Genomic DNA, 25,771 nt, shown 5'->3' with positions numbered 1-25,771 from the left:
TCTCCCTCTGCCTATGTCTCTGCCTCTCTGTCTCTCTCTCTCCTCTCTCATGAATAAATAAAATCTTAAAAAAAAATTCTCCCTCTCTGCCACCCTCCCTGCCCCCAACCTACCCCCACTCAAGCATGCGCTCTCTCTCTCTCTCTCTCTCTCAAAAAAGAGTGAGATGATGAAGGTCTGTCGTTTAAGCTGCGAGCTTTGGGGGCCACCTGTTACGCAGCTGTGGCTGACACACATATTCTCCACAGCCCACTCGCCCCAACCTCCTGCCACTCTGGCCTCTCACCCAGCTCTATGTTTCTTTGCAGGACACTTGCTGCTTGTGCATCTTTTCCAGCCCAGAGCCCAGCCCCACGCAGATGATCAGTAGGTACGTGTGAACGAGCGGATAGGGGAAGGTATGCAGATGCCCGAAGGGACCATCCCATAGCTCAGAAGAGCCGGAAGTAGGGGGCTCAGGAGGGAGGAGGCTGCCCTGGAGGTTACTGTCCCCTCTTAGCCGAGACTAGGGGCCCTGGTCTCCCGCCTTTTCACAAGGATGCTGGTCCAGGCCCGGGATTCGGGTTCTCACGGTCTCTGCGGAACAACAAGTCCTGGCTTCATACCCCCTTCCAGACCATACCTCCTGGATTTCCTCTGCTCTTTGGACTTCAGGCCTGTTTTTCTTTGTTTGGTGTGGAAGTTTGCTAAACGCCTCACTTAGAGTGATCTAATTTTCAGACCCTAGTCAGACTTCTCACAAAAATAATAGATAAGAAGAGAATCCTATTCCAACTCACATGGCCCCAATTTTTGTTTGGAAACAGTCCTTCTGTCCGTAAAAAGGAAAGGACCGCCAAATCCAATCCCCTCCCAGCCCTGTCCCCACTGGGTCCCAGACTGTACTGGGGTCCAGGGGGCCCGGGAACCTTCCAGCAAAAACATCAGGCCCGAGTCGGAACCCGGTGCCCAGTCTGGGTCTGGTAAGGGCTGGCTCTGTGCCCAATCACTGAGCCATTTCCTCCCAGACTGGGGCAAGTTTCCTGCCCAGAGGGAGCTGAGCGCATTCCCAGGCAGAGGGGGGCTGGATTGGGGGAGGGGGCAGCCACAGGCATTTCCCCCACCTCAGTTACTTTGGAGCTGAGGGGCCCTCCTGGGGGTAGAGCCCGGAGAGCAAGGGCTCAGAGGCTGGGCTCCAGCTGTCAGTTGGGTGGCCCTTTGTGGAGGAATGAGCTGGAACCAGCCTGTCCCTGTGTGCCAGGTGTGCCCCGGGGTGGGGAGCAGAGAATCCCACACCAGACTGTCTGGAAGCAGTAGCTTTTGGGTGACCACGGTGGCCTTTGCTCAGAAGCAAGGCTCACCGGAACCTGGAATCCTCCAAGGGCCTTCTTGCCTCCCTTCCCCCTGGTGCATCCTCTGCCACTGCTGAACAACCTGACCCTGGCAACCCCCTGGAAGCCCCTAGCCGGGAGTCTTCTTTGCCTGTGGGGCCCCTCCTCGGAAAGGGCTCTCAGTCCCCATGGGCTGGGTGCCCGGGCCAGGAAAACATGGCTGTGATGGAGCCTCTCATAAGGTGGCTGGAACCACATTCCAGAACCTTCCAGGAATGGACTCATCCTGTTGTTTTATGTGCACCTCTGCTGGCTTCCCTGGCCGCAGTGCGTAACAAGAAGAGGGTAGCAGGAAGCATGCAAAGCACTTGAGCTCTGGGGTTCAGGCCACCTGGATTCAAATCTTGACTTTGCCACTAACTAGCTCTGTGACCTTGAGCAAGTTCCATAACCTCTCTGAGCTTTTCTTTCTTTCTTTCTTTCTTTCTTTCTTTCTTTCTTTCTTTCTTTCTTCTTCTTCTTCTTCTTTCTTCTTCTTCTTTTCTTTCTTTCTTTCTTTCTTTCTTTCTTTCTTTCTTTCTTTCTTTCTTTCTTTCTTTCTTTCTCTTTTTTTAAAGATTTCTAATTTATTTATTCATGAGAAACCCAGGGAGGGAGGCAGAGACACAGGCAGAGGGAGAAGCAGGTTCTCTGCAGGGAGCTCGATGCAGGATTCGATCCCAGGACCCTGGGGTCATGCCCTGAGCTGAAGGCAGTCGTTCACCCACTGAGCCTCCCAGGGGCCCCTGAGCTTGTTTCTGAATCTGTAAAAAGGGATAACAGTATCTGTGTCGTGGGCTGATGTCAGAACAAAATGAGATCATAAAAGTGCTTGGTACGTGGTCAGCACCCTACATGTGGCAATATTCCTTTGGACTGGCTCAGAGAGTGGCAGCGACCCACCTAAGGGCACACAGCAAGTAGGCAGAGCTGGTACCCAGCCTCTTCCCAGATGCCCTGTAGCCTCCCGGAGGAGCGAGGCTGAGGTGGCAAGGACCCCCACGGTCTTAGCCTAGGATGGGACAGGACACAGACACCGTCCACCCACAACTGAGTGGCTGCTGTATAGACCACGAGTCCACGCCGCCGCGTCCCTGTCGCTTCCTCAGCCACCTCAATACTGACCTACACCCCAGGGGACCCAGCCCCAGCCAGAAGGGCTGTGTGGCCCCAGGACGGCCTCTTTCCCTCTGTGTGTTCATGATTCTAAGCGCAGGTTGAAAAAAATCATCTTTATTACTGTTTGTGGAGGGGGCGGTGAAGGGGGGCCATTCAGAGAACGCAATAGTCTCCCAGGGAAGGCGGGTCCGAGGGGGCTGAGAAACATAGGGCTTCACCCAGCGGCCTCCACATGCCCCCCCTTTAGAGGGCCCAGCCCCAAACCCTCCCCTCCCTCCACGGAGCCCCCAGGTGGGGGCCAGCCTGCCCCCCTGCTTCGGGGCAGTGTCCTGGGGTCCAGGCCTCTGGATGAGCCCGGGTGGGCCTGAGACAGACTCTGAGTCTTTGCTACGGCAGGTCAGGAGGGGGCTGTCCCCTGGGGCTGAGCACGTGCTGAGGGCTGGGACTGAGGCTGCCTTGGAGCTGACACCGAAGGCCTCTGGGATGGAGAATCCTGAGGGAAGGATGGAGGACACCTCTCAGTCCCCCCATCCTCTGCTGGGGACTTCAGGCCTCCGGTTACCCAGACCCCTCCTCCCATGCAGGACCTCTGAGGGTCCAAGGTTAATGCCAGGAGGGAGAGGGGATTTCAGCTCCTTCTGCCCCCACCCCTGCTCTTCTTAAACTCGGGCCTGTCGAGGCTCCTCGGGTGGCCTGGAGCCAGGGCTCAGTGTTTGGGGGACGCGCGGGGTGGAGCGCCCACCTGTATCTGGCAGAGGTCCAGCAGAGTGTGGATGCTGGCCAGGCACCAGAGCTCGCCCAGCAGGGACAGGAGGATTCCCAGGAGGTCCAGCCAGCTGCCCACGGTCAGCAGCAGCACGAAGAGGCCACCCATGCGCACCAGCAAAGTCTGGACCTGGCCCTGCAGGCCAGGCTGCTGCCTCTGCTCCTCTGGGGGGCGGGGTGCTTGTCACCACCTGCCTGCCATCATGCCTGGGGCCCCGGCCTGAGGTCCAGCTGGGTCAGGGCCTCGGGGTCTGGGCCGCCCAGCCCCCCCGCCCACCATCCCCTCCCCTTGCACCGCCCCCTCCATCTCCACTCTCTGAGCACCTGCCTCCCTGGCGGCATGCTCACTCCCAGGCTGCCTGTGCTCTGCCTGCAGTGGGGGTGGGGGGGAGCACACCAGCTCCAAGTGGCAGGAGTCTCCTGACTGTGCTCCCACATCCGATCCATCAGGAAACCTTGGAGACTCTCTCCACCAAGTAGATCCCCACCTGAGCCCAAGTCCCCACTCCCTGCCCAGTCCCAGCTCCTGGCTTCTGTTCTTGACCTTGTAGGTCACGAGTCTATTCCATGTCTGCTCAGCAGCTGGTGACCTTCTAAACACATCAACGAGATGAAATCGTTCCTTTGCTTACATTCTTCCCAGGACTTTCCACTGCATTTGAGGTCCTGCCTGATGTGAACCATGCCCGCTCTCCAACCTCACCTCACCTCTGACTTGCTCCCGTTCCTTATTAACCCCTGGCCACCCAGGTTTTCTTGTTGGTCATCAAACACGCCGAGCTCACTTCCACCTCAGGGCCTTGGCACCTGCTGCTCTCTGCCTGACCGCTCTTCCCTTTCCTGCCATTTCTACGCCATCTCCCCACTGCAGCCAGGTGGCTCTTCCTACGGTCCACATCTGACCAGGTCACTCTCCCCTGCTGAAAACCCTGCTGTGGCTTCTCATCCGACGGCCAGACTGGCTGATGAGGGCTCTCCATCAGGCCCCGTGAAGCTGGCCAGCCTCATCCCACACTCAACTTTTTTTCAGTTGTTTGACGGTGCCATGCCTTCTCTCACCTCTGGGCTCCGGCATGTAGGGTTCCCTCTGCCAGGATCTCTTTTCCCCACAGACACACACCCCCCAGGGGGGGTCCTACTTATCCTTCAAAACCCAGTTCAAGGGGCAGCTCGGGTGGCTCAGCAGTTTAGCGCCGCCATCAGCCCAGGGCGTGATCCTGGAGAACCGGGATCGTGTCCCACGTCGGGCTCCCTGCATGGAGCCTGCTTCTCCCTCTGCCTGTGTCTCTGCCTCTCTCTCTCTCTCTCTCTCTCTCTCTCTCCTCTCTGTGTATTCTCATGAATAAATAAATAAATAAATCTTAAAAAACAAAAACCCCATTCAAGCTCTATCTCCTCAGGGCTCCCACTGCACGCTACAGCCCCTCTGAGCTGCCCCGTGTGGCTTCCGTCACTAGACTGGGCCTTCGCTTGTTGGCCTCCCCGGAACCTAGCACCGCGCCGAGCCCGGGTCAGACCGCGGGATGCCAGCGCCAGGTGGGCCAGCTGCTGCCCGGCGCCCCCGCGGCCCTTACCCTGCATGTAGATGACCAGCAGGGCATAGCAGATGACCAGCGGCGTCCAGAAGCGCACGGCGTCCGAGGTGGTGGGGAAGTCCTGGTTGATGAGGGCCACGGCCGCCAGGTCACCCACAGCGAAGGCCACGGCCAGGGCGCGGGTCAGCAGCGGAGGGAGGTGGTGGGCGCCCGCCAGCAGACCCAGGCAGACCCCGCAGTAGTTCTGGCTGCTGTGCAGCTCGTAGAGCTGGTTCACGTGGCGGCAGAGGCGCCGGGCGCCCGAGCTAAGCAGTGCGGCCAGCCAGAGGCCCAGCAGCAGGTTTAGGGTGCGGTGGGGGGCGCCCTCCTGCAGGAAGCTCAGGCCGCAGCTCAGCGCACAGCCCAGCGAGTACTGGCACAGCAGGTACAGCTGCAGCCTCTCCCTCTCGGAGCCCTGGGCGGGAGGGAGCCCAAGGGGGGTCTCGGTGGTGGGCGCTCAGGCTGCCTCTCGCCCACCGCGGGGACGGGGCGGGGCGGGGGGACACGAGGGAGCCGGGAAGGCACGCAGACCACTCTGTGGGGGCTGGAGGCGGCCGGAAGCTTGCAGTCATGCTCCAAGGACTGCCGCCTTCGGGTCAAGGCCTGCTGGGACCATCCTCCTGTTCACTTTCCACCCCGATGGTTCCTTGGGCCCCGAGCGCTTGCTGAGAGTTGGTGGCTCAGAGCCTTCCCGCCCTGGGTTCAAAGCCTGACTCTACTTCTTGCCCGTTGTCCCGGGACAAGCCGCCCACCGTCCCTGAGCCTTAGTCTCCCCATCTGTGGAGATCACAGCAGAGCTTTACCCTCTAGGGCTGTGAGGATGCTCGAGGTGACGCCCCCACAGTGTCTGGCACAGCGCGGCCCGTGGGAGGCCGGATAGCCAGGAGCCGCCACCGCTGTCTTCTCGGCCGGGGGCTGCGGGCCCCCCAACCCCAGGAGGCAGCGTGCACTCTGCAGGCTCCGGCTTACAGGGGGGGTGGCCAGGAGCCGGGGTGCTCCAGCTGGGCCCCGCTTCCTGTGCTCCGGGGTGCAAACTAGGGCCCCGGCCGCGCAGCGGCTCACCCGCCTGCTCGGGGCCTCTTACCTTGCGCAGGGAGAGCAGCGTGGACACAGCCCGGAGGGAGAACTCGAGCACCACGAGGGCGGCCACCCGGGCCCCCAGGACCGTCAGGATCAGGGCCAGGCCGGCCAGGTGCACCGCGTCCAGCAAAGCCCACCGGGCCCGCAGCCGCTGCCTCTCCAGCCGCTGCCGGGGGTTGCTGTGGGGCACAGGGGCGTGGGCGGGGGCAGGCCCACCCGCGGGGCCGGGAAGCTCTGTGGGGCCCGAGGGCGGGGTGGGCAGACGCTCACCTGGCACAGCTCACGAAGAAGTAGACCCTCAGGAGGCTGTTGAGGACCGAGACTCCGCAGGCCCCGATGAGGCCTGAGGGGCGGGGGGGCGGCGAGGGGGCCGGGTTAGGGGTGCCGGGGGGCCCACGGCCGAGGGGGGGTCCTGCCCAGAGCTGCCCGGAGCTGCCCGACGGGGCGGCGCTCACCCTGCAGGACGGGGTCGAGGAGGCCGGAGCCCCACTGCGGGGATGAGAGGCTGGGGAGCCAGGAGGGGAGGGAGGGCAGGGAGAACATGGCCATGGCGCGGATCAGCCCCAGCCTGCGCCGGAGGAGGCTGCTCAGGGCAAAGGTGTCAGCGCGGAGGGGAGGGGCGAGGCGGGTCAGAAGTCCAGCGGGGAGGGGAGGGGGGGCCGCGCCTTCCGGGCCTCAGCGTTCTGGGGGCTCCACATTTGGGCAGCATGAGGGGGGCCTCTGTCCCTGCTCATAGGGGTGCCCTCCGGAAGCCCCCACTGTAGCCCTGCAGCTGGGCTCTGCCCCGCAGCCTGAGGTCTGGAAGGCGCCCCCCCCCCCAGCCTGAGGTCTGGAGGCGGGCTCCTCGGCCCCTCTCTGCCGCCTGCCTGCGGTGGGACCCAGCTGGGCCTCCTCCCCCTCCCCCGGCTGCGGCCTTGCCGTCCTCTGTCCTCTGTCCTCCAGGTGGCGGCCGCCGGCAGGGTGGCGCTGGCCCACGTCCCTGCAGTCCTCACCCCCCCCCCCAGGGACCGAGGAGAGAGCGCCCAGGGGCCCAGCGCAGCGGTTCCGGGGTGAGGGAGCCTGACGCTGCCCACAGAAGGGAAGGGAGTCATGAAGTGAACAAAATAGAAAACTTTATTGGTTTGGAGTGTGTGGCAGGGGCGCCCCTTGGAACAGCGGTGGGAGGCCGGATAGCCAGGAGCCGCCACCGGGCCCGCCCCATCCCCTCCAGGGACTCGGTGTCCCGAAGCCCAAGGTCGGCCGGCCTGGGCCTCACAACATGCTCCCTGGGGGGAGTGTGGCTGCAGCTGGGGGAAAGGACCCGGGCTGAGGACACCGGGCTCTGCCACTGACCGTAGGCGGGTCGCTTCCCGGCCCCGGGCCTCAGCCTCCTCATCTGAAGAATGGGCACAGCAAGGGCTCCCTTTCAGAACTGGCCTGAGGATCTGTGCAAGTGCCCGCAGTGCCGGGCGTCTAGGGGGCCCGCAGGAGCAGCTGATGTTCCAGGCCGAATGATGTCCCCCCACCTACCCCACCCCCCGCCCGCATTCGGATGTTCTAACCCCCAGGGTGTGACTGTACTTGGAGGTGAGGTCTCAGAAGAGGTGATTAGGTTAAGATGAGGATATTAGGGTGGGTGCTAACCCAATGTGACTGCTGTCCTATTAGGACATGGACGGGCACAGCAGGAAGACCCCGCGAGGACCCAGGGAGAAGAGGACAGGAGAAGCCAACCCTGCTGACCCCTCGACCTTGGACTTGTGGCCTCTAGGCTGTGAGACAGCGGCTGTTGTGTGAGCCTCCTGGTCTGGGGCGCTTCTCATGGCAGCCCGAGCTTGCCAACGCAGATGTGACACGATGGCCTCCCGGTGCATCCTAGGGCCTCCCCACCTGTATGGTGACCCTCGGGGGCGCTCCAGCCCCCACGGCCCTGGCTCTTGCCAGGGGCACCAGTCCGGGCTGGGCAGAGCTAAGTTCCAGTCCTGGTTCCGCCACTTCCAAGCGGTGTGGCTTTGGTCAAAGCGCTTCACTTTGCTGAGCCTCGGGTAGAAGAGGATTTCACAGTCTCAGAGGACTAAGCAAGCTGATGCATGTGGGTGACCCACTCGTGGTGGTGGCCATGCCCTGGAGCAGTTATTATGATAATGGGTAAGGCTCTGGGATAAGCTAGCCCAGTACAGACAAGGAAGAGAACTTGCTGGAGAACCGAGTGGCTGGTGAGCCAGAGCAGATGCCCCGGCCCTGGGTGGGCCATGGGTCTGGGTTGACCAGAGCTGTGCACACTGGCCTTGGACCCGTGGCCTGCTCTGAGACAGCCATTCCCAGCGGGCGTGGGCCGTGGCTTCCTGCCAGGCCCCGGGCTGTGTCAGGACAGGGACATGAGGGATGCGGCCTAGGTGCCCTGGTGCTGGCCCCGCGCAGCCAGTTTCCGGAGCTCGTCCCAGAAGAGCATGCTGAGGATGGTGTGGGGGCCCAGGCGCAGGTAGGCCGGGCCCAGACCCTTGTAGAGTGCAAGGGGGCCCTCCTGCCGCCAGATCTTCACCAGGCAGTCGGCAAGGCCACTGTACAGCTGGCCCTGGGGACAGACACAGGGTGGAGGTCACCACAGGGGTCACAGCTGGGGGTGTCTGTGTGCAGGGGCTTCTGTGGCACAACAGCAGAGACACTCTCCCCAAGCTGAGCAAATTACAGAAAGGTGGCCCTTTAGGCTGTGAAATTTAAGAAGGGACTTCCTCCTCCAGGCCACGCGGCCCCATGCCCGGGGTGGGGCGCCGAGCTTGGCTAGTGGCACACGGGTGGGTTTCGTCCCTGACTCAGCCTTTGGAGGGCGCCTTTGTGTTGAGCCCAACCTGCCCTGGTGTACATGATGGCCTGTGTGTCTGTGAGGCCGTGGGGTCAGGCCTGGATTCCCATTCAGGCTCCTGCACTTATCAGCCAGGTGACCTCAGGCACAGCACCGGGTCTCTCTGATGTCACTTCAGTTTCCTCATCAGGAAAATTAAGGTGGTTGTGAGGAGAGAAAGAAATCCAGCTGGGAAAATGCTTATTAGCCCATGTGTGGGACACAGGTGCCCAGCAAACAAGCCAGGTCAGTGTGTTTGCACGTGTGTCACATGTCCGTGTGTCTCTGGCTGTGTGTGTGTGTGTGTGTGTGTGTGCACATGCATGCGGGGAGGTGCCCTCCAGCTCCCCATGCCACCCCCCATCCCCGCCGTACCTTCCTCTGCTCGCTCTGCCCCTGCCCTGGGGGTGCCCTCCAGCTCCCCATGTCCCCACAGCCCCCACTGTACCACCCCTGCTCACTCTGCTCCTGCCCTGAGGTGTCCTCCAGGTCCCCACACTCCCACCCCTCCCACTGCACCCCCCTTCTCGCTCTGCCTCTGCCCGGGGGTGCCCTCCAGCTCCCCATGCCCCCCCCTCCCACTGCACCCCCCCCCCGCTCACCCTGCTGGTTCCGTCCACGGGCTGATTGTAGAGCCGTGTGCTGACCACGTCGAAGGGGGTCATGACTGCAGCCACAGCGACGCTGCTGATCATGCCTCCAGCCAAGGCTACCAGCCAGCTGTCTTCCGGGAGCCACTGCGGGGTGGTGCAGGCTCTGACCCATGCAGCCGTCCTCCCTGCACCCTCCCAGCACTTGGGGGCCCGGAGAGCTGGGGAAAGGGAGTAGGCCAGGTGCCTCCGGCCATTCGCCCATCCCAGCTCCTTCGCAGTGTTAGGGCTCACTGCTGGCCCCACACACCCGCTGGGCACGAGGGCAGAGCCAGGGTCCTCGGCTTTCTTTAGGGGCCCTGGCTGTCACCTCCCCCTGGGCTTCCCTAGGTGGGGGTCCAGCTGGGGAGATGCCAGGGCGTGACAAGGGCCCAGACAGGGAGAAAGCAGGCAGATGGTCCTCCTCACCTGTTGCTCCTGCACCCAGGCCTTGGCAGAGGCAAAGGTGGCCAGCTGGGCGGCTGAGCCGACCATGACTCTGGGCACAGCTCCCCCCACGCCCCGCCACAGCCCTGCCAGGCCCTGCTGCCGCCAGATGGTCTCCAAGGCACCCAGAACACTCTGTAGGGAGAAGGCACTGGGTCACCAGGCAGCCCCTGCCCCCTCAGGGCCCATCCAGCCCAGGGAGCTCTGCGGGCCCCGGTTCCTACCTGGTGATGATGTTGGTGGCCCACGGCCATCGCGGCCACGGTCTGGGCCTGCAGCTGCGTTTTGATCTGTGAGACCAGATGTGACAGGGGGACTGGATGAGCTGTGCCTCGACATCCAGACCCCCACGAGCCCACACCCACAGCTTAGGGAGCGTGTGGAATAGGGCTGGGGTGAGGCTCGGGGTCTGCGTCTCCGTGTAACCTGGGGCAAGTCACCAAACCTTCTCCCAGCCCGTCTGCTCCGCTCGACAAGCTGTTCTCTGGACTAAGTGGGATAAGGACTATTCAGCATCCAGCATGCAGCCTTGGACGCGGGGGCCTCGCTTATTCTTAACCTGCTAGGCCACACGGGGAGACAAGTGACCACGCTGGGTTTGAGCCAGCACATGTCCCACCACCCTCTGCGCCCTCCCGTGGCTCAGGCCCAAGCGGGGCAGGGGCCCAGGAGAACGAGCATCCAGGCAAGACTCTGGTGCTTTGGGCCAAGGGGCAGATTCCAACCCCGGAGCAGGACTGTCCCGGGAGCGGCCCCGTCCAGCCTGGCCCACTCCACCCGGTACCAGGGCTGGTCTGGAAGGCTCCAGAGCCGCCGGCCGAAGGAGCTGGGTCACGGGGTGGTGGAGGATGGAGACAAGGCACTCACCAAGTAAGCAGGGCTCCCCACGAAGGCTCCCAGTGCCCCAGCCACGGCGCCCGCGACCACGGTGCCACCAGGCCGCTGGGTGAGGCCAGCCTGGCATGCCAGGCTGTAGCAGTAGAAGCGGACGCCGTTCATGAGGCCCTGGTAGAGGAGGCCGGCGGCCAGCCCCTTCTGCAGGCCACACAGCCCATCGGCGCGGACCACAGCCACCACCGAGGTCACAAAGCCCCTGTAGGGCCGTGGGTACGTGCCGCGGGCCTGCAGCTCCCCCTGCAGCTGCAGCCTCGTCTTCACCACCTCTAGGGGGTTGGTGAAGACGCAGGCCAGGCAACAGGCCGAGGCGCCCAGCACCAGGTCCACGGCTGGGGCCACCGTCTCCCTGGCCTCTCTTCCCGAGGCCGGCTGTGCCTGGGTCAGGGACATGGGCACAGTCCTGGGGTGGTGGCGCTCAGGCTGCCTGCACCCCTGCACGGTCACAGGGGCTGGGGATCTAGGGGGCCTGGGGCCATGTCTGGGCGGAGGTCCCAGGCGGATCGTCGGTGGCCCCGGGTCTGCCTCGGGAGTCCCCCTGCTCTGCTGAGCCACTAGGGCTGGCGGAGCCTGGGACACGCCCCTGCTGGCTCAGACCAACCCCAGCTGTCTGAGTTGTCCACACCTCCCAGCAGGGCTGTGCCTGGATCCTGGGATCTGGGGAAAAGGTCACCTGGAGCAGGAGGGAGATTGGGGGCAGGGAGAAGGTGCCAATCAGCTGAGACACCTCCTGCTGTTGTGCCTTCCAGACCTCCCTCTGGCCCTGGGGCAAAGGGCTGGTGGCCCTGCCCCACCTCTGTTTGGGCGGGTCCTGCTGCAGCTCAGCGCCCAGGCCACGCAGCAACCGCCCACAACCACCCTGCACCGTCCCGTGGCTCCCCGTGGCCGGCCTCCGTCTTCCAGTCTGGCTCCCACGCCTATGGTCCCGCTGTCAGGAAGAGCAGAGGTGGCAAAGGGCTTCTCGACCCTGTGGAGCTGATTGTGAATGTGACCCTGGGCGAGTCACTTCCTCTCTCTTAGCTTCAGTCTATTTGTAACATAAGGATCTGAATACCTACTTCAAGGTGTTTTGGAGGATTAGGGATGTGGGCAGAGCGTGCCTAGCACAGGGCTTCACCCACTAAGAGGTGGCCCACGGCCCCCTGCCCCCCACCCCCACATCTGGCTCCTTTCTCCTAGACCTGCCTCCCAAGTCTTCAGGGCCCCTGGGCCATGTGTCTCAAGGAGTGGCCTGCGGCTTTGGTCACTGGCCCCATGAGGACCTACCCGTCCTCCTGGTGGGGGCCCTTTCTGGGCTGTTCCTGGAGGAGAGGCCGGGGTATGGGAGTGGCCCTTTGCCAGAAGGGTCCAGGCTGCTCAGGCTGGGGGCCAGCACCACCCTGCCCACCTTGGCCTCTGTCCCCAGGGCAACTGTCCCCTGCCATGCACACCCTGGGTCATTCCCGCTCCAGTGAGAACCCGAGGCAGAGCCACCGTGCCGGGAACCCCAACTCTACACCTCCACACCCACCCTCCCAGATGTGAGGGCCTGGCGGTGGCTGTGCGGAGTGCCAGAGGGCCTCCCAGCAACCCCGTCCCCAACCTGGGCCTGGTAAGCTTGGCACCCTCCGGCGGGCCCCCAGGGCAGCAGCTCAACAAGAGGTCTCGGGACAGTGTGGACTCTCTTGGGTTTCTCCCAAATGCCCGGCACCCACCCCGAGAGCTGGCGATGCTGGCCACGGACACTTGCCCTGGGACTAGAGGGGTAGCTTCCCCTCGCTGGCCACGGCAGGAAGTAGGAAGGAGAGCAAAGGTCAGGTCAGGCCAAGGAAGCCTCATGGCCTGAGCTCCAGAGAGCGGCACGGGGGCAGTGGATGACTGGGCCTCCCATGGCGGCAGAGCAGCGGCTGGAAGAAAATCATGGCATGAATGGCCGAGGGGCTTTAGAGGGGGGCCGGGCATCCCCCACCTCCGTGCTGGTCACAAAGGGCCAGTGACAAGTCTTGGCAATATAACATGTCTATTTTATTTTAAAAAACGAAACCCAGACCATCTGACCCCTTCCCCCAGAGGGCCCGGCTCCAGCCAAGCAAGGGGGTAGTCAGGAGGCACGCACGGGGACCCCAGGCCGCTGGGGTCTGCTCCTCTCCAAGCCCTCCGCCCTCCCTTCTCTCCCAGCAGGAGCGGCCTGACTCCTGGGTCCTCCTGGGTCCTCCTGGCACTGTGGTTTGGGGAGAGGCAGGGGCCGTGGACATGCAGGGCCTCTGGGCAGCCAGGGAGGGGCCGCCTGGCCCTGAACCCCCCCAGCTGTAGGCCCTGGCAGGGCAGGCGGCAGTGTGCCTGGGGATAGTTAGTGAGGAGGGGACATGCACTGACAGCCTAGTGTCCGGCTTCCCTGCACAGCCAGCTGAGTGTTCCAGCGTGAACAAGGGTGGCCGGGCCTCGGCCCAGACCCCTGACCTGCTCCTGACCCAGGAGAGGAAGAGGGACTCCTGCCCCCCGGTCCTTCTGCTCCCCTCAGAGTGGATGTTACTCCGCTGCCATCCCGAAGAGATGCACATGCATCTGTATATGCCGCGCGTATGCAGAGCCCATAGGGCTCAGACCCTCTGCCCCAGCGCTCTCCAGTCACCACTGGCCGGGCGGGACGCCCAAGAGTGTGGAGCACCCATCCTGCATCCCTGGAAGGAGAGGGACCTGTCTCAAGCCCCGGTTGGTGGTTCTGTCCCCCAGGGCGGGAGCGGGCTACGGAACAGGGGTGGAAGCCTGGCCCCGAGCGGCACGATGACAGAGCATGACGGTGGGTGCTGCTCGGCCTGCGTTTCTTGGCCACGGACGCCAGCCAGCGCCACCTCAGCACCAGGGGTCCCGGGAGGCCCTGCCGCGGCAGAGGCTGTCGCTCCGCTGCCAGGCGCTGTGGATGAGGCTCAGGGCGTCCTCGAACTTCTTGTTGGAGGTTTCCTGGATGGGCTTGTGGGGGAGGTCCACCTGGGGGGCACAGAGGGGGTCCGTGAGGGCTGCCGTGGGGACCCCGGAGGCCCTCCGCACCAGGGACCAAGGGCAGGACTGGCATTTCCTAGGTTCTACTATCAGCTGTGGCCTCAGATGCTCTGGTGGGGGGGAGGGGGAGTCTTGCCTTTTTTTGTTTTTTTCAAGATTTTATTTATGTGAGGGAGAGAAAGCAGGAGAGCACACGCAGGGGGAAGGGCAGAGGGAGAAGCAGGCTCCCCGCTGAGCACAGAGCCCCAGGCAGGGCTCAATCCCAGGACCCTGGGGTCATGACCTGAGCTGAAGGCAGATGCTCAATGACTGAGCCCCCCAGGCGCCCCGAGTCTTGCCCTTTCTGTCCTACAAGTTGGAGTGTGTCCTGGAGCTGTCGGCACAGTGCTGTCCCTAGGCCCCAAGTCCTCCTCTGTCCCAGCAGGGCTCCTTTCCCGGGGAGTGGCCCCACTCGCTCCTCGGGGCGCTGCGCAGCCAGGTACCTGGTAGATGGTTTTCCACCCAGAGCCCAGCGCAGACAGGAACCGGTCCAGTTCAGACGTGCAGCTCAAGTAGATGACCCAGGGCAGGAGAGGCTGCTGGCTGTCCTGGGAAAAGTCCTGGGGAGAGCGGGTCCCCAGGTGAGCAGGTGCCGCCCTCCTCCTGCAGGGCCTGCTTCCATCGCCCCCCGCCCAGCTCACCAAGACACAGTACTCCTTGCCAGGGCCGGTGGAGACGGCGCTGATGTCGGCCAGCTTGGCTGTGCCCAAGGAGCGGAAGAAGCTAGTCTGGCAGTCCTCGTGGCATGTGAAGAGGCGGTCATCGGTGATCACTAGGCAGCAGGGGATGCAGGGGCTGGGAGTTACCCCCTGGGGGATGACCTGGAGGGCATTGGCAGAGGGGAGCGGAGAGGCGAGCTGGAGCTCTCCCGGGCTGGCCGGAACCAGAACTCCCCACTCCGGGGGCCCAGCGCCCCCCTCGGCCCCTCCCTCCAGAGGTCAGCTGGGCTCCGTCCACTTCAGAAGTGGAGGTGGGGTGGGGGGTGCCCGAGCGTCCAGGCCACAGGTGGCCCTGGGCTCTCGGGTCCACTCCTGGGCTGTCCCCTGGACGTCCGCGTCTTGGTCCTCGCAGGCTGCCCCTGAGCTTGTGGGTGTAGGGAAGGGACCCCGGGGATCCTGGTCGGGTCGGGAGGCCGGATGAACGGTGCAGGCCGGAGGCGCTCACCCCTTTGGACACAGCCTGGCACAGGTGCTGCATCCAGTCGGCCATGTCAGCCTCGCTCTCGGCGCTCAGCTCCAGGCACGGCCGGTCGGCGAGGATGACCTGGAAGGCGTGGGGCCGATCCGTGGTGTTGGCCCTCCGGCAGCCACCGCACTGCTCCCCCCTGGGCCAGAGGACGAGGGGTGAAAGGGAAGCAAGGGGGGGTGGCTTGAGGCATGCGACACGAGCGTCCTGCACCCGCGGCCCCGGGGGGGTGGGGGGACACAGACCCCTTGGGCTCTCGGGAGAGGCTTGGAGCTGCCGGCCAGACCCGCCCTTGCTGCGTAACAACATCTGTCTACAGAACTGCCAGATCCTTCTAGCTATCCCAGCATGGCCGGGAGAGGGCTGAGGTGGGCTCTTAGCTCCGGCCCTCTCAGAATCGGGGCGCGTTCATCCACGTTCCCTCTCTGGGCCTGGGGTTTCCTCCAAACACGTGAATCTTCCAGCAGGTCAGGAGCTGCCAGGGCAGCAGCCGCCGCCCCTGCCGGGCCAGATCCTTTCCCGGCAAGGAGTTCCTCTTGCTTCCCTGACAGGAAGCTGCCCCCGCTCCCCTGGCTTGGGGTCCTGTGGCCCTGAGAGCTCCGCAGACCCATGGGTACCAGTCAGGGCTGCTGGATGGGGTGCGGCTGAGTGGGGCAGGATGACAAGAGGCCCTTGGCAGCTCAAGCCAGGGGGACAGAAGCCCTGGGCCCCAGGCTCAGCCGGAGTCCCCACACGGCTCAGCCTCCATCGCCAGGACACTCACCCCATGTTCACCGAGAGCAGAGGGGTGACATCAGTGCGGTCAGGATACTGGTAGAGGATCCCATTGCTGCAGGAGCACAACACAGCAGGGGTGAGGCCTGTCCCAAGAACCAAGGGCCAGGTGGAGCCCACATCCTGGGGGCCCCCTGCAAGCTGGGGCCTTAAGCCCCAGGGGCCAAGGGGCCTGTCTTCTATAGAAGGGAGGGTGAAGAAGGAACCAGAGGCACAGGAGGGCACGCTACCCCCTCAGGCCGACCTGGGACAGTGAACGGCTTGGAGCAGCCGAGCCCACATCTATACCTGACGTGCCCCCGGATGCCCTGGGCCCCGAAGATGGCTGGCTTTACCCAGGAGCTCTAATATCCTGAGGTATGTCTACCCTAAAACCCTTGCGGGGCTGGAAGGAGGCCCCCTTGGGCTGCTTTCCTCAGTGGCCTGCCCACAGAGGTCCCTGCTGAGGGCCTGACTGCCCAACGAGTTCCAGGCCATGCCCGAGGCCAGAGCTGCGGGGGCTCCCACCTGAGTACCACGAAGCAAGTCTTCCAGTGCTCTTTGCCCAAGTAGGAGGTGCCTGCCTTGTAATGCAGCATGCCTTCTTTGGTGATGGCGCCCTCGGGGGGTGAGCAGTGGCAGGGGACGGGACCCAGGGACTCATCCATGGGGTCCTCCCAGTGTACAAGCCCATAGAAGCGCACGGTGACAGCAGTGGCCTGGGGGGGTGGGCAGCAGACAGAGCGGTGAGGTCTGGGCCAGGCTCACCAGCGGCCCAGCCCCAGGAATGGCCATGGAGGAAGCAAGGACACGCCCCAGGTGGGGTGGGGGACAGGACCCAGGGGCAGGAGAGCCCCTCCCTGGTGGGTGACGGAGAAGCTAAAGACCTCTACTTGCACGGCCTGACCTCACACCAGAGGCGGCCTCTCAGGGACGACAGTTTCCCACCACTCCTGGCACTTACCTCACACTTGGACTCCTGGGCCACAAATTTGGCCAGTGCCAGCTTCTCCATGGTGGCATCAGTCAGGATGCTGGGGTAAGGTGGTTCCCGGCAGCCTTTGATCATGGCGGACTTCAAAGAAGCCAAGAAGAACCTACACAGGGAGTGGGGTTTACTGTCAGAGGCCCCGGGGGGGCAGCGGGGAGGCCTGCCTCTCACCTGGACAGGATTCTGGCCTGGGGGCACAGAAACTTCAGGGAGGTTGCTGGCTGGAGCCAGAGCTCAGGGCAGCAGCTGGGGCAGTGATGCCCAGCGATCACTGGCCTCAAACGATGACCTGGAAAAGGCCATTCCCAGTGGCCAGGGGCCCGGGTGCTGCCGGCGAGGGAAGACCAGCCCCGGTGGTGCAGCGGAGCCGGAGTGGGTGGGACCCAAGTCAGTACAACGACACGATCTCATTACCAGTAATTTCTGTATGAAGGCATGGGGGGGGGGCACCCATGGCCCCGTGGCCCAGCAGCTGGACTTGTATTCCTGCTGATAACTCACGTCAGCCCTCAGGCCAGTCCTCTCTGGAGGCTACACAGGGTCTGAGGTCACCTGAGCTGATGACGTGAGTCCGTCAGTGTGCTTGCACGCTTCCAGCAGGTGCCAGAGGGAACACACCTGATCTCCACTTCTCTGTTTCCTACCTTGCACCCTCCATCCCTAGGGGCGGGGGCTCAGGCCAGGGGAGGTGGGGAGGCCAGGGGCATGTCACTCACTCGGCCAGGGCCACGTCGGCCGTGTCCAGCAGAAACTGCTTCCTGCGGTTGGTGCACACCAGCTTCACCGTCTGCTGGTCGAGGCCCACCTGCCGGAAACAACAGCTTCACATGCGCACGGGGCTTGGCTGCTGCGGAAGAGGCAGCCCGGCCAGGTGAGGGCTGCTGGGGAGGGAGAAGCACGCCCTGGAGTGGCCGCAGGGAGAGCCCCAGGGGCCTGGGACCCTGGCGAGAGCTGGGGAGGGATGGTCAGAAATATGGTGGATGAAGAGGCATCTCAGACTCGTTCTTATCCCCCGCATCACCTGTAGAAGCTGCTCGAGAGGGGGCGCTGGGGCCAAGGCAGGACACGCCCCCTCTGCAGCTCCGCCGGTGGGTGGCCGGTGGGTGGCCGGTGGGCGGCCCGAGGGGCCCTGTCCTACAGCATATGCCAACTGCAGAGCCTGCACTCACCGACACATAGTCAAGTTCATTGTAAGAAACAGCCTCTTCCACCAGGTATGGCTTCTCCGCGGCCCCTGAGAGAGGAGACCCCGATGCCTGTAACTCGCAGTGGCCTCTTTTCCCTCCCCCTGCCCCATGTCTAAGAGCTGGCCTCTCTGAGAGAGGACCCGTCCCTGCCCTGCGATCTGACACGGTGGAGGAGGCGGAGGGCGCGGGGCTCGTGGCAGGCAGGCCCTGGCGCCCACGGGGCTGCCGGGACGGCCGGTGGCACTCGCTGGGGTGTTTCGGTCACCACCAGACGGCCGAGAGCCGGGGTGGGGGGCACAGAGAAAGGGAGGGAGTCAGTCTCATCCTCTGCCTCTGGCCGGGCCCGGGGCGGCAGGCACCTTTCCGAAGCAGGTAGACGTAGCAGTCTGTGAGCAGCACGTAGAGCAGCTGCAGGTTGCCCTCCATGTGCCCCGTACTCATCCGGATCATCTGCGGGGCCGACACAGAGCGGGGCTCAGGCACCCCGGCCCCTGCCGCCCCGGCCCGGCCAGCAGGCCTTCCCGCCTCGTCCTTGAGCTCCCGGGACTTACTTTGAAGAGCTGCTCTTCGTTTTCTCGAAACACATGGATCATCAGCAGGAGTAAGTGATTGTTGTCCACTCTGAGAGAGGGACACGCGTGGGGAGGGTGTCAGGCTAGGCCAGGGGCAGGCGGCTCTGCCCCTGACCGGAGCCGAAGTGGGGGTGGCGGGGACATCACAGCCCACCCCGCCTCCCCGCCCAGGCCGGGGCGTCCACGGCTGCGCTCGGGGTATCTGGAGGGCAGATGCCCCCCGTCCCGGGCCGCGGGGCGCCGGGAGCGAGTGTCAGGCCGGCCGCCCGGAGGGCCCCGCTCACCTGAACTCTGCCGAGTGGGTCGTGTCCGACGGGCTCCCCTGCCCCTCATCCACCCCAGAGTCCTCAGCGCTGCTCACGCACGGGCTGGGCCGGTCTCGCTTGAGCTGGCAAAGAGCCTCGCGGGTCCCCGGCTCCGGTTCAGGCACAGGCCCCTCCCGGACCAGGGGCGACTCAGGGTCCAGTTCCCGGGGCTCTGGCCCCCGGGCCTCCCTCGGGGCGCGCTCTAGGGGCCCAGGCGTCTGTCCCTCTCTTGCTCCTCCTCCCTCTTCTTGGCCAGCAGTCTCAGGGCTACCAGGAACATGCAGCGGTTGGCCAGGCCCTGCAGGGTCATGGTTGCTGCCACCTGATGTAAGAGTGCTTGGACTCTCGACGGTAAAGCGGTAGAAGTCCATGGGGGCTGGAAGCCCCTCACTAAAGTCGCAAAATGGCGGCTTCTCCGGGGCGTCCCCGGGAGAGCCGGTCCGAAAGGACTGGTCTGGGGACTGGGCGTGGGAGCGCCAGGTGCTGGGGTCCAGCTGCCCGTTGAGCTGGTCGATCACCTTGCTCAGGGGCTGCCCCAAGCGCTCCATGGACGTGTCCTTCATCTCGGGGATAAGCAGGCCCACCTGGCCGGGCTCCGAGAGCTCGCTGCTCTCGGCCGTGCTGCTGGGCCCCTCTCCCTCCTCCTGCGGGGGAGTAAAGGTGGCGTCCGGGGACGCCCGCCCCAGGCCTGGGCTGCTGACAAGGCTGTCCCCGTCCCCCCCGCGCCGGGCACAGCCGTCCTGGGTGGAGGAGGGGTGGAGGGGGCTAGCCTCCTCATCCGACCTCGCCTTCTTCTTCTTGCCGGTCTTCTTCTTCTTCGTGACCCTGGGACAGGAGTGATGGGGCAGGCTTACCACCTGAGCGCCGCAGTACCGGGCAATTAGGTGGGCTGGGTTGAAAGAGGGGATCTGGGCATGTGACCTCTGAGGGCATAGCCAGAGCTTCAGAGGTCCTGGGTGGGAGGCCCCAGGCCAGGGGGCCGGAGCAGCTCAGGCCCTGAGGTACGCCCCCGTTGCTGGAGGAGGCGGGGACCCGAGGAACCCCCGAGCACATCCCACGAGTTCTAGCTGAGGACACAGCCGTGCCAGCTGTGCTCTCGGGAGCAAACACAGGCCCTGGTCGGTCAGAACGATGGCACCTCCACTTGGCCCTCCCCTTGGGATGTGGCCAACGGACCCTGAGCTGACCTCACTTCCCGGCAGGTTATCACCGGGGATGGCTCAACCACAAGTGCACTCGAAGTCTTCTGGGCTCACACTTCTTTGGTTGCAGGGTGGCTGGAATGCGTCTGGCAAGGCGACCCCAGGTCGGAGCCACTTAAGCTGCTCAGGCCTTGAACCGGCCCGCAGAGCGGGACCCCTGACCCCCGCCTCGGGCCAGCAAGCCTCGGAGGGTACGACACGCACAGCATCTTACTCAGCGTGGAGAGTCTCAGGGGCAGGGGCGGGGGGAGGTCGGGGAGCCCGGGAGGCTCTGGGCCCAGAGCGTCCCAATCTGCCCTGCGCCTCCTCCCTCCCTTCCCTGTAGGTCCCTGTCTACGTGATGGAGACACTTCTCCTTCAAGGAGCCACATGGAACTAGAATGGGTACAGATCACAGAAACGGTACATCGACATTCCAAGAAGCCCCCCCCCCCCCCGGGGAGAAGGTGACCTTCCGGCCCTCCGGCCCTGGAGACCTGGGCCACAGCGTCTCCTGGGCTCGGGCCCTGTTTCTTCTTGCCTGAAGAACTCCTGGAGAACCACTTCATCTCCAGGAAGATGCCTATCTGCCCCGGGGGGCAGGGTCCCGGCGTGCGTGGACTGAAACGTGATGCGAGGGGTGGACAGGCCGGACACGGGGATGCTCACCCCACTTCTCCCGGGGCCCCTCCCCGCTGACCTAATGACTTCGAGCTCTGTGCAGGCGTCCGGCAGGTCGAGAGTGTGGGGTTCCCCCTTCTCCTGAGAGGTGGTGTGCACAGGGGTGGTGTCGGAGGAGGACACCGTCTCTGCTGGGTCCTCACTGAAGGGGTTGTGGCGCTGGGTGGGACTCTTGGTGGAAGCCTTGCTGCTGGTCAGGTCGGAAGCAGTGGAGCGGGGGCCGCTGACCGTGTCTGTGAGGTCTCCATCTGGGAGGACGGGAAACAAGAGGCAGCCGGTCAGACGCCGCCTGGGGCCCCCGGGCCCCCCAGAGCATGCCTTATCTCACGAGGGAGGCAGCTGAGCTCCTCCCGGGGAAATCTGGTCGGGGTGGCCCTGACTGAGGAGTAGAGGCCCAGACCAACAGGACACGGGATCTGTGCTCTAAGAGTGACCTGGAGCGACACCGTCGCCACGCCACCGAGAACCCCCGAGAGCTCCCAGCGACTTGGCCGAGTCCGAGTTCCGAGCCCCGAGGTTAAGCAGCTCCAGGCTGAAGCCCCTCAGGGACGGTGACCTTGATGCCTCAAGAGGTTAACCTTAGAGCCCTCCGTCAGAGGGAGCCAGAGGGGACCCCGGCAGCCCCTTCAGTGCCACCGGCCACGGCAGGGCTGACACACCCAACGTCCCCTGGAGGGTCCCCGCTCTGCCCACCAGAGGCAGATAAAAAGCAAAAAAGGGAGAGAAAATAGAGGGAGACAGCGGGGATCAGAGAAGCTGAGGGGAGGGGCTGAGAGACAGGAGAGGGAGTCCAGGGGGCGAGGAGCAAGGCGGGAAGGCGGAAGGGCCCAGAGCACAGTAGGGAGGATGAGACCGGGGCGCCAAGGAGATGCAAAGGGAAGGGAGGTGTGGCGAGTGGGTGCCCCCCAAGGCTGCTTCTCTCCCTGACATGGTCACACCCCCGCAGCGGGGGGCAGGACCAGGCACCCCTTTAGGGCGAGAGCTGGGAACTCCATCTCGCTCAAGTCTCTGCCTTCCTGCCGGTCCGAGTCCCCCTCACCCTTGGCTCCACCCGGGGGAGAAGGGGGGCGGGGGATGCTTCCTCTCCAGAGAGGGGCGGGTTTAACTGCCCCCCCACCCCCACGCCCCCACCCAGCCAGCCCAGAAACAGGAGCACGGAGAGCACGCGGGGCATTATCTGGTGGCAGATGGAGCGGCCGCGGCAGGGAACGGAGGCCCAGCTGTCAGAGAGGTCGGCTGAGAGCTAACGGCACGGGACACGGGATGGTCACGCCTCACTGGCCAGCTTACACACATCTTGTTGGCCATGATCTGCCCACGGGAGACGTGGCAAACATGCTTCCCATCCTCAGCCTCATCTGGAACCGCCCAACCTGCTGTCCACTTCCTAGTGGGTCTTGGAAACCACTGGGCAGCTGTCTGCTGATGCAGCACATCATCCATTTTTTTAAAAGTACATTGTCTTTTAATATAAGGACAAAGGTGGGGGCCAGAAGCCATTGCCAGCCCAGCCAGAAAATCACGAGTGACATACGAGACTTCCTGCAGATGCCCTGGGCCCCCACAGCCTCAGGGCTCACATGGGGAAAACCTTGCCCTTAGGTCTCAAAAAAGGGTCCTGTGAGGCCCTACATTGTTGTCCCAGGTCCTGTGAGGTCCTATGAGGTCCTACATTGCTGTCCCAGGTCCCGTGAGGCCCTACATTGTTGTCCTGGGTCCCGTGAGGCCCTACATTGCTGTCCTGGGTCCCGTGAGGCCCTACATTGTCTCCTTGGGTCCCGCGAGGCCCTACATTGTCATCCCGGGTCCCGTGATGCCCTACATTGTCGTCCCGGGTCCAGTGAGGCCCTACATTGTCGTCCCGGGTCCTGTGAGGCCCTACATTGTTGTCCCGGGTCCCGTGAGGCCCTACATTGTTGTCCCGGGTCCCATGAGGCCCTACATTGCTGTCCCAGCCCCTAGGGGTCTGCAGTTGCTTGTAGGAGGAGTCCCGCCCAGTGAGTGAGCAGGCCACGGGATGTGGTGGGTGTCAGGGCTGGGTTACCCACCAGCTCTGTGAACAAGCCAAGGACCGCAGAAGGCCGCCCCCACCCCTGCCCCTGGGCCCAGAGTTTGGAGCTGCCCCCAAATCCTGCTTCCCTCCAGGTGGAAGGAGAAGACAAAGCCTCCCCAAGTGAGCTGCTGGAGCAGACCTGGGGACTCAGGAAAGCAGGAGACCACGGTGGGACAAAGCTCACCCCGCCCTGGAGCCCCGCCCGGCCCAGCCTGAGCAAGCAGTGCAACCCAGATTGTTAGTTCTCAGGCCACCGGGAGCTCTGGAGGGCTGCGGAGGAAGGTCGGGCCCTGCTTGTCAGGTGACTGCAAAGGGCGGCAAGGAGCTGGGTCAGGAGGGGGTTAGTGGTTAGAATCAGAGGGGGAAACACCAATGCCCAGCATGTGCACTGCAAGAAGAGAGGTTGAGACGATAAACGATGTTACGATGGAATTCTGGATTTCATCTTAACTAACCCGTGGCACTCTCCGGTGCTACTCTCTTGGCCAGATGATATAATTAATTTTCCCCAAGGCCGTATCTTATTTCCCTACAAACTAAGCTATTTCATACATTCCTCGGAAAAAAGATCATCTGTCACCCGTTACTCAGAGATCACGGCGCTGGTAACAAGGGGCCAGCTTTGGAGCAGTGGAAAGAGGCACCTGCCCCTCCTGCCCCTCCTGCCCCGGGAGCAGTCAGCAGCCAGCAGCCGCTCCCCCCGGGCTGGCCCTGGGCATTCAGCAGTCCACAGGGCAGCAGGCTCTGCCCCCCGGGGGGTGGGGGTTCTGGCCTCAGATCTAAGGAGGAAGCATTAACCCCTCAGAAACGAGCCCTGTGCTTTCAGTAATCATGGGAACGTGTGGTAGAGCCGCCTGGTTTCCAGAAGCCCAGCCGGGGAGCCCGAGCACTGCTGCCGCCTAGTGGACAGGTGGGAGGCCCACAGCCTGGGTTTTAATCTGCCTTAAAACCTCTAAGAGAATCTCCCTGTAGGAAGTTTCGGCTGTGCCTGGGCAATCTCGCCCATCGGGATCCTCAGTCTCTCAACACCACCGGGGAGGAAGCCACCCACACCGGAGCGGGGGGGTCGAGCCCTCTGCCTCCACTTCTTGAGGCTTCTGACCCAGAAGCACATCTGACCTAAAGGAGCTTACGATCTGCAGGTTCAACCCACGCTTTCCAGAACAAGTCTCTGCTCACCGCCGGTCAGGCCACTGGCAACCCAGGAGCTGGCAATTCCCTACACGTACCCGGTGCTTCCACGGGCATCAGAAAGGGGGAGGGGGATCTCTGGGGCCCTGCAACGCAGTCACCTGGTGATGCCACGAGGCCACCTCGCAAAGGCAGGAGCCCTGCACCAGGAGAGGGGTTTGCCTAGAATTGGGGTCAAGTTCTCCTACTGCAGAATTCCATCTATTTGAACACCAAACTTGGCTTTATTAGGATCATTGACATTATTATAAACAACGAGCTGATTTCGAATCATGCAGCAAGCTTGGCACGGAAACGCAGCAAAACAGGAAAAGAGGGTAACAGCGGACTCTGGCCCACCTTCCCAGTCTGTGCTGGGTACAGACGGCACTGCTGGAAACACATCTCCAAAATCATAATCTATAAAAACGAGGGACAAAACTGAAGATTAGAAACAAGTAGTGGAGGGACACGGAAGGTGGGGGTGGTGGGGTGGGAGGCATGGGGAGAAAATGAGAGAGGAAAAAGGTAAACTTTCTGGATTTTCCCTAATGGCTTCAGGGAGCTCACGTTGCTTCTCACCTGGGTTGCTGGGAAGACCCTGGGGACAATCCTTGCCAGCCCCAGGACCTGGTTCTGGCTGAGAAGAGCGTGGGCTCCCATCCCCTGCCTTCCTTCCCTCTGAACCCAGCATCGGGGGTGAGGTGGGGTCAGGGGGACACCTCCACTGTGGACGGCCCGACTACTCCTTCAGGGCCCAGCCGCTGCCTTCTGGGAGGCGGCCCATGAGCCCAATCCGAGGAGACTGAGCCACTGCCCTCTGCTCGTACAAGGAGCAATGCAAGCCTTGCTAACAAGGCTGGAAGTAACCGGCCTCATGGGCCTTGGGCCCGTTGCACAAGCTTTCATGAAGAAAGAAGGCCAAGGTCGCAAGGCCAAAGCACTTCTAGGGAGCCCTGAGGGCTGAACTCGTGCTTGGGGTCTCCTTCCCTGGAGGTGAGGCAGGTGCAGTAAATGAAGAGCTCTCGTTTCCCACGTGGGGGTGAAGGTGGAGAAACCGCCAGTTTTTCAAATGAACGCAGAAGCCTAAGGTTTGAAAGAAACCAGGCTGCTCCAATCAGTCATTGGATCAAGACGACAAGATGACCTACAGACTTGACAACTTTTTCCGACTTCGATGCAGTGGATGCCATTGGCGCTAACACCCTAGCAGGTGCAGGAGGGCCTCAGAAATCAGGTGGGCTCAGGAGACAGGGGCAAGTCTCCGCTACACCCCGGACCCATCTGGCTCTCTCCTCTCTGCAGGGGCTGCTCAGCCTCTTTCTGCCTAGGACCAGAGTCTGACCGCCCCGGGCAGGCAGCACTCACCCCTGCAACGGCAGGGAGCTTCCGGGCACACAGTCAATCCTTCCTCACTTAGAACACCGCCCACCCCGCGCCCTCTCCCCGCCCCAGGCCTGCGGCCCTAGCCTTCTGGATTCACACGGTCTCATCTTGGCCTTTCGTCCCCAGAACCAGTGTTCCACCGACCACGGAGATGCCGAGGAAACGAATGAAGGCCTGGGAAATGCTCGGCCCCGTTGAACTTCCAGTCTCCCCCAGAGACCCGTCACCCAGCCAAGTGTAAGTGGCTCCAGCACCAGTGCCACAGCAGAGCGTGGCTGCCTTCTGCCCGAGGCGCTTACCCTCACTGGATGGGGCGATGGCGCTGTCATCCCACTCCAGGTTGGTGGAGGTGACGGAGTTGAAGGAGTTGAGGGACAGGCTGTCCGAGCCCTGCACCGAGCTGGGGAGGCGGTCTTCGAAGTCCAGCAGGTACTGGGGTTTGTAGTAGTCGGGCATGTAGGGGGCCAAGTCTAAGTACGGAGCGTCCTGAGAGGAGAGCGCAGGGAGCAGGCTTGGCTGCGGAGGCTTCGGTGGCCTGGGCAGACCTGCCGCCGTCCTACCTCCCATGCTTGCTCTCCTCTGGGAAATCAGGGGGCTTACGGCGCTACATT

The 25,771-nt window shown here is 63.3% G+C and overlaps 3 protein-coding genes across 6 annotated transcripts in view; all 3 read right to left on the bottom strand.

The window, feature by feature from the left end:
• Positions 1-2,055: 2,055 nt before the first annotated feature.
• TMEM82 (transmembrane protein 82) lies at positions 2,056-6,629 on the bottom strand. Its single transcript, XM_055331037.1, has 6 exons — positions 6,343-6,629; positions 6,158-6,230; positions 5,892-6,066; positions 4,808-5,222; positions 3,211-3,398; positions 2,056-2,961 (listed from the first exon to the last, which is right to left on the bottom strand). The coding sequence occupies exons 1-6, from the start codon at positions 6,434-6,436 to the stop codon at positions 2,866-2,868; spliced, it is 1,041 nt and encodes a 346-aa protein (XP_055187012.1). The 5' UTR covers positions 6,437-6,629; the 3' UTR covers positions 2,056-2,865.
• A 353-nt stretch (positions 6,630-6,982) lies between these two features.
• SLC25A34 (solute carrier family 25 member 34) lies at positions 6,983-12,513 on the bottom strand. Its single transcript, XM_055332895.1, has 5 exons — positions 10,652-12,513; positions 10,009-10,074; positions 9,767-9,919; positions 9,311-9,445; positions 6,983-8,441 (listed from the first exon to the last, which is right to left on the bottom strand). Exons 1-5 carry the CDS (start codon positions 11,069-11,071, stop codon positions 8,259-8,261), a joined length of 957 nt encoding a protein of 318 aa, XP_055188870.1. The 5' UTR covers positions 11,072-12,513; the 3' UTR covers positions 6,983-8,258.
• A 147-nt stretch (positions 12,514-12,660) lies between these two features.
• The window catches only part of PLEKHM2 (pleckstrin homology and RUN domain containing M2), a 37,690-nt gene continuing 24,579 nt past the window's right edge, over positions 12,661-25,771 (bottom strand). For 2 of the 4 annotated variants that reach the window (XM_055332893.1, XM_055332892.1), the window contains exons 6-20: positions 25,460-25,646; positions 24,135-24,194; positions 20,571-20,799; positions 18,669-19,514; positions 18,364-18,433; positions 18,172-18,262; positions 17,795-17,859; positions 17,342-17,430; positions 16,599-16,731; positions 16,163-16,353; positions 15,645-15,710; positions 14,861-15,020; positions 14,338-14,517; positions 14,140-14,256; positions 12,661-13,645 (exon numbers count right to left, since the gene is read on the bottom strand). In XM_055332893.1, the coding sequence (XP_055188868.1) occupies positions 13,511-13,645; positions 14,140-14,256; positions 14,338-14,517; positions 14,861-15,020; positions 15,645-15,710; positions 16,163-16,353; positions 16,599-16,731; positions 17,342-17,430; positions 17,795-17,859; positions 18,172-18,262; positions 18,364-18,433; positions 18,669-19,514; positions 20,571-20,799; positions 24,135-24,194; positions 25,460-25,646 (2,619 nt within the window). In that variant the 3' untranslated portion in view covers positions 12,661-13,510. Of the gene's footprint in view, positions 13,646-14,139; positions 14,257-14,337; positions 14,518-14,860; positions 15,021-15,644; positions 15,711-16,162; positions 16,354-16,598; positions 16,732-17,341; positions 17,431-17,794; positions 17,860-18,171; positions 18,263-18,363; positions 18,434-18,668; positions 19,515-20,570; positions 20,800-24,134; positions 24,195-25,459; positions 25,647-25,771 lie in introns of those variants that run through there. The other 2 variants (XM_055332894.1, XR_008665367.1) reach the window with 2 other exon arrangements.

This window comes from Nyctereutes procyonoides, unplaced genomic scaffold (assembly GCF_905146905.1).
Source record: "Nyctereutes procyonoides isolate TBG_1078 unplaced genomic scaffold, NYPRO_anot_genome, whole genome shotgun sequence".
In the NCBI taxonomy this organism is placed as follows: Eukaryota; Metazoa; Chordata; class Mammalia; order Carnivora; family Canidae; genus Nyctereutes; species Nyctereutes procyonoides.
This window is presented reverse-complemented; position numbering and strand designations above follow the sequence as displayed.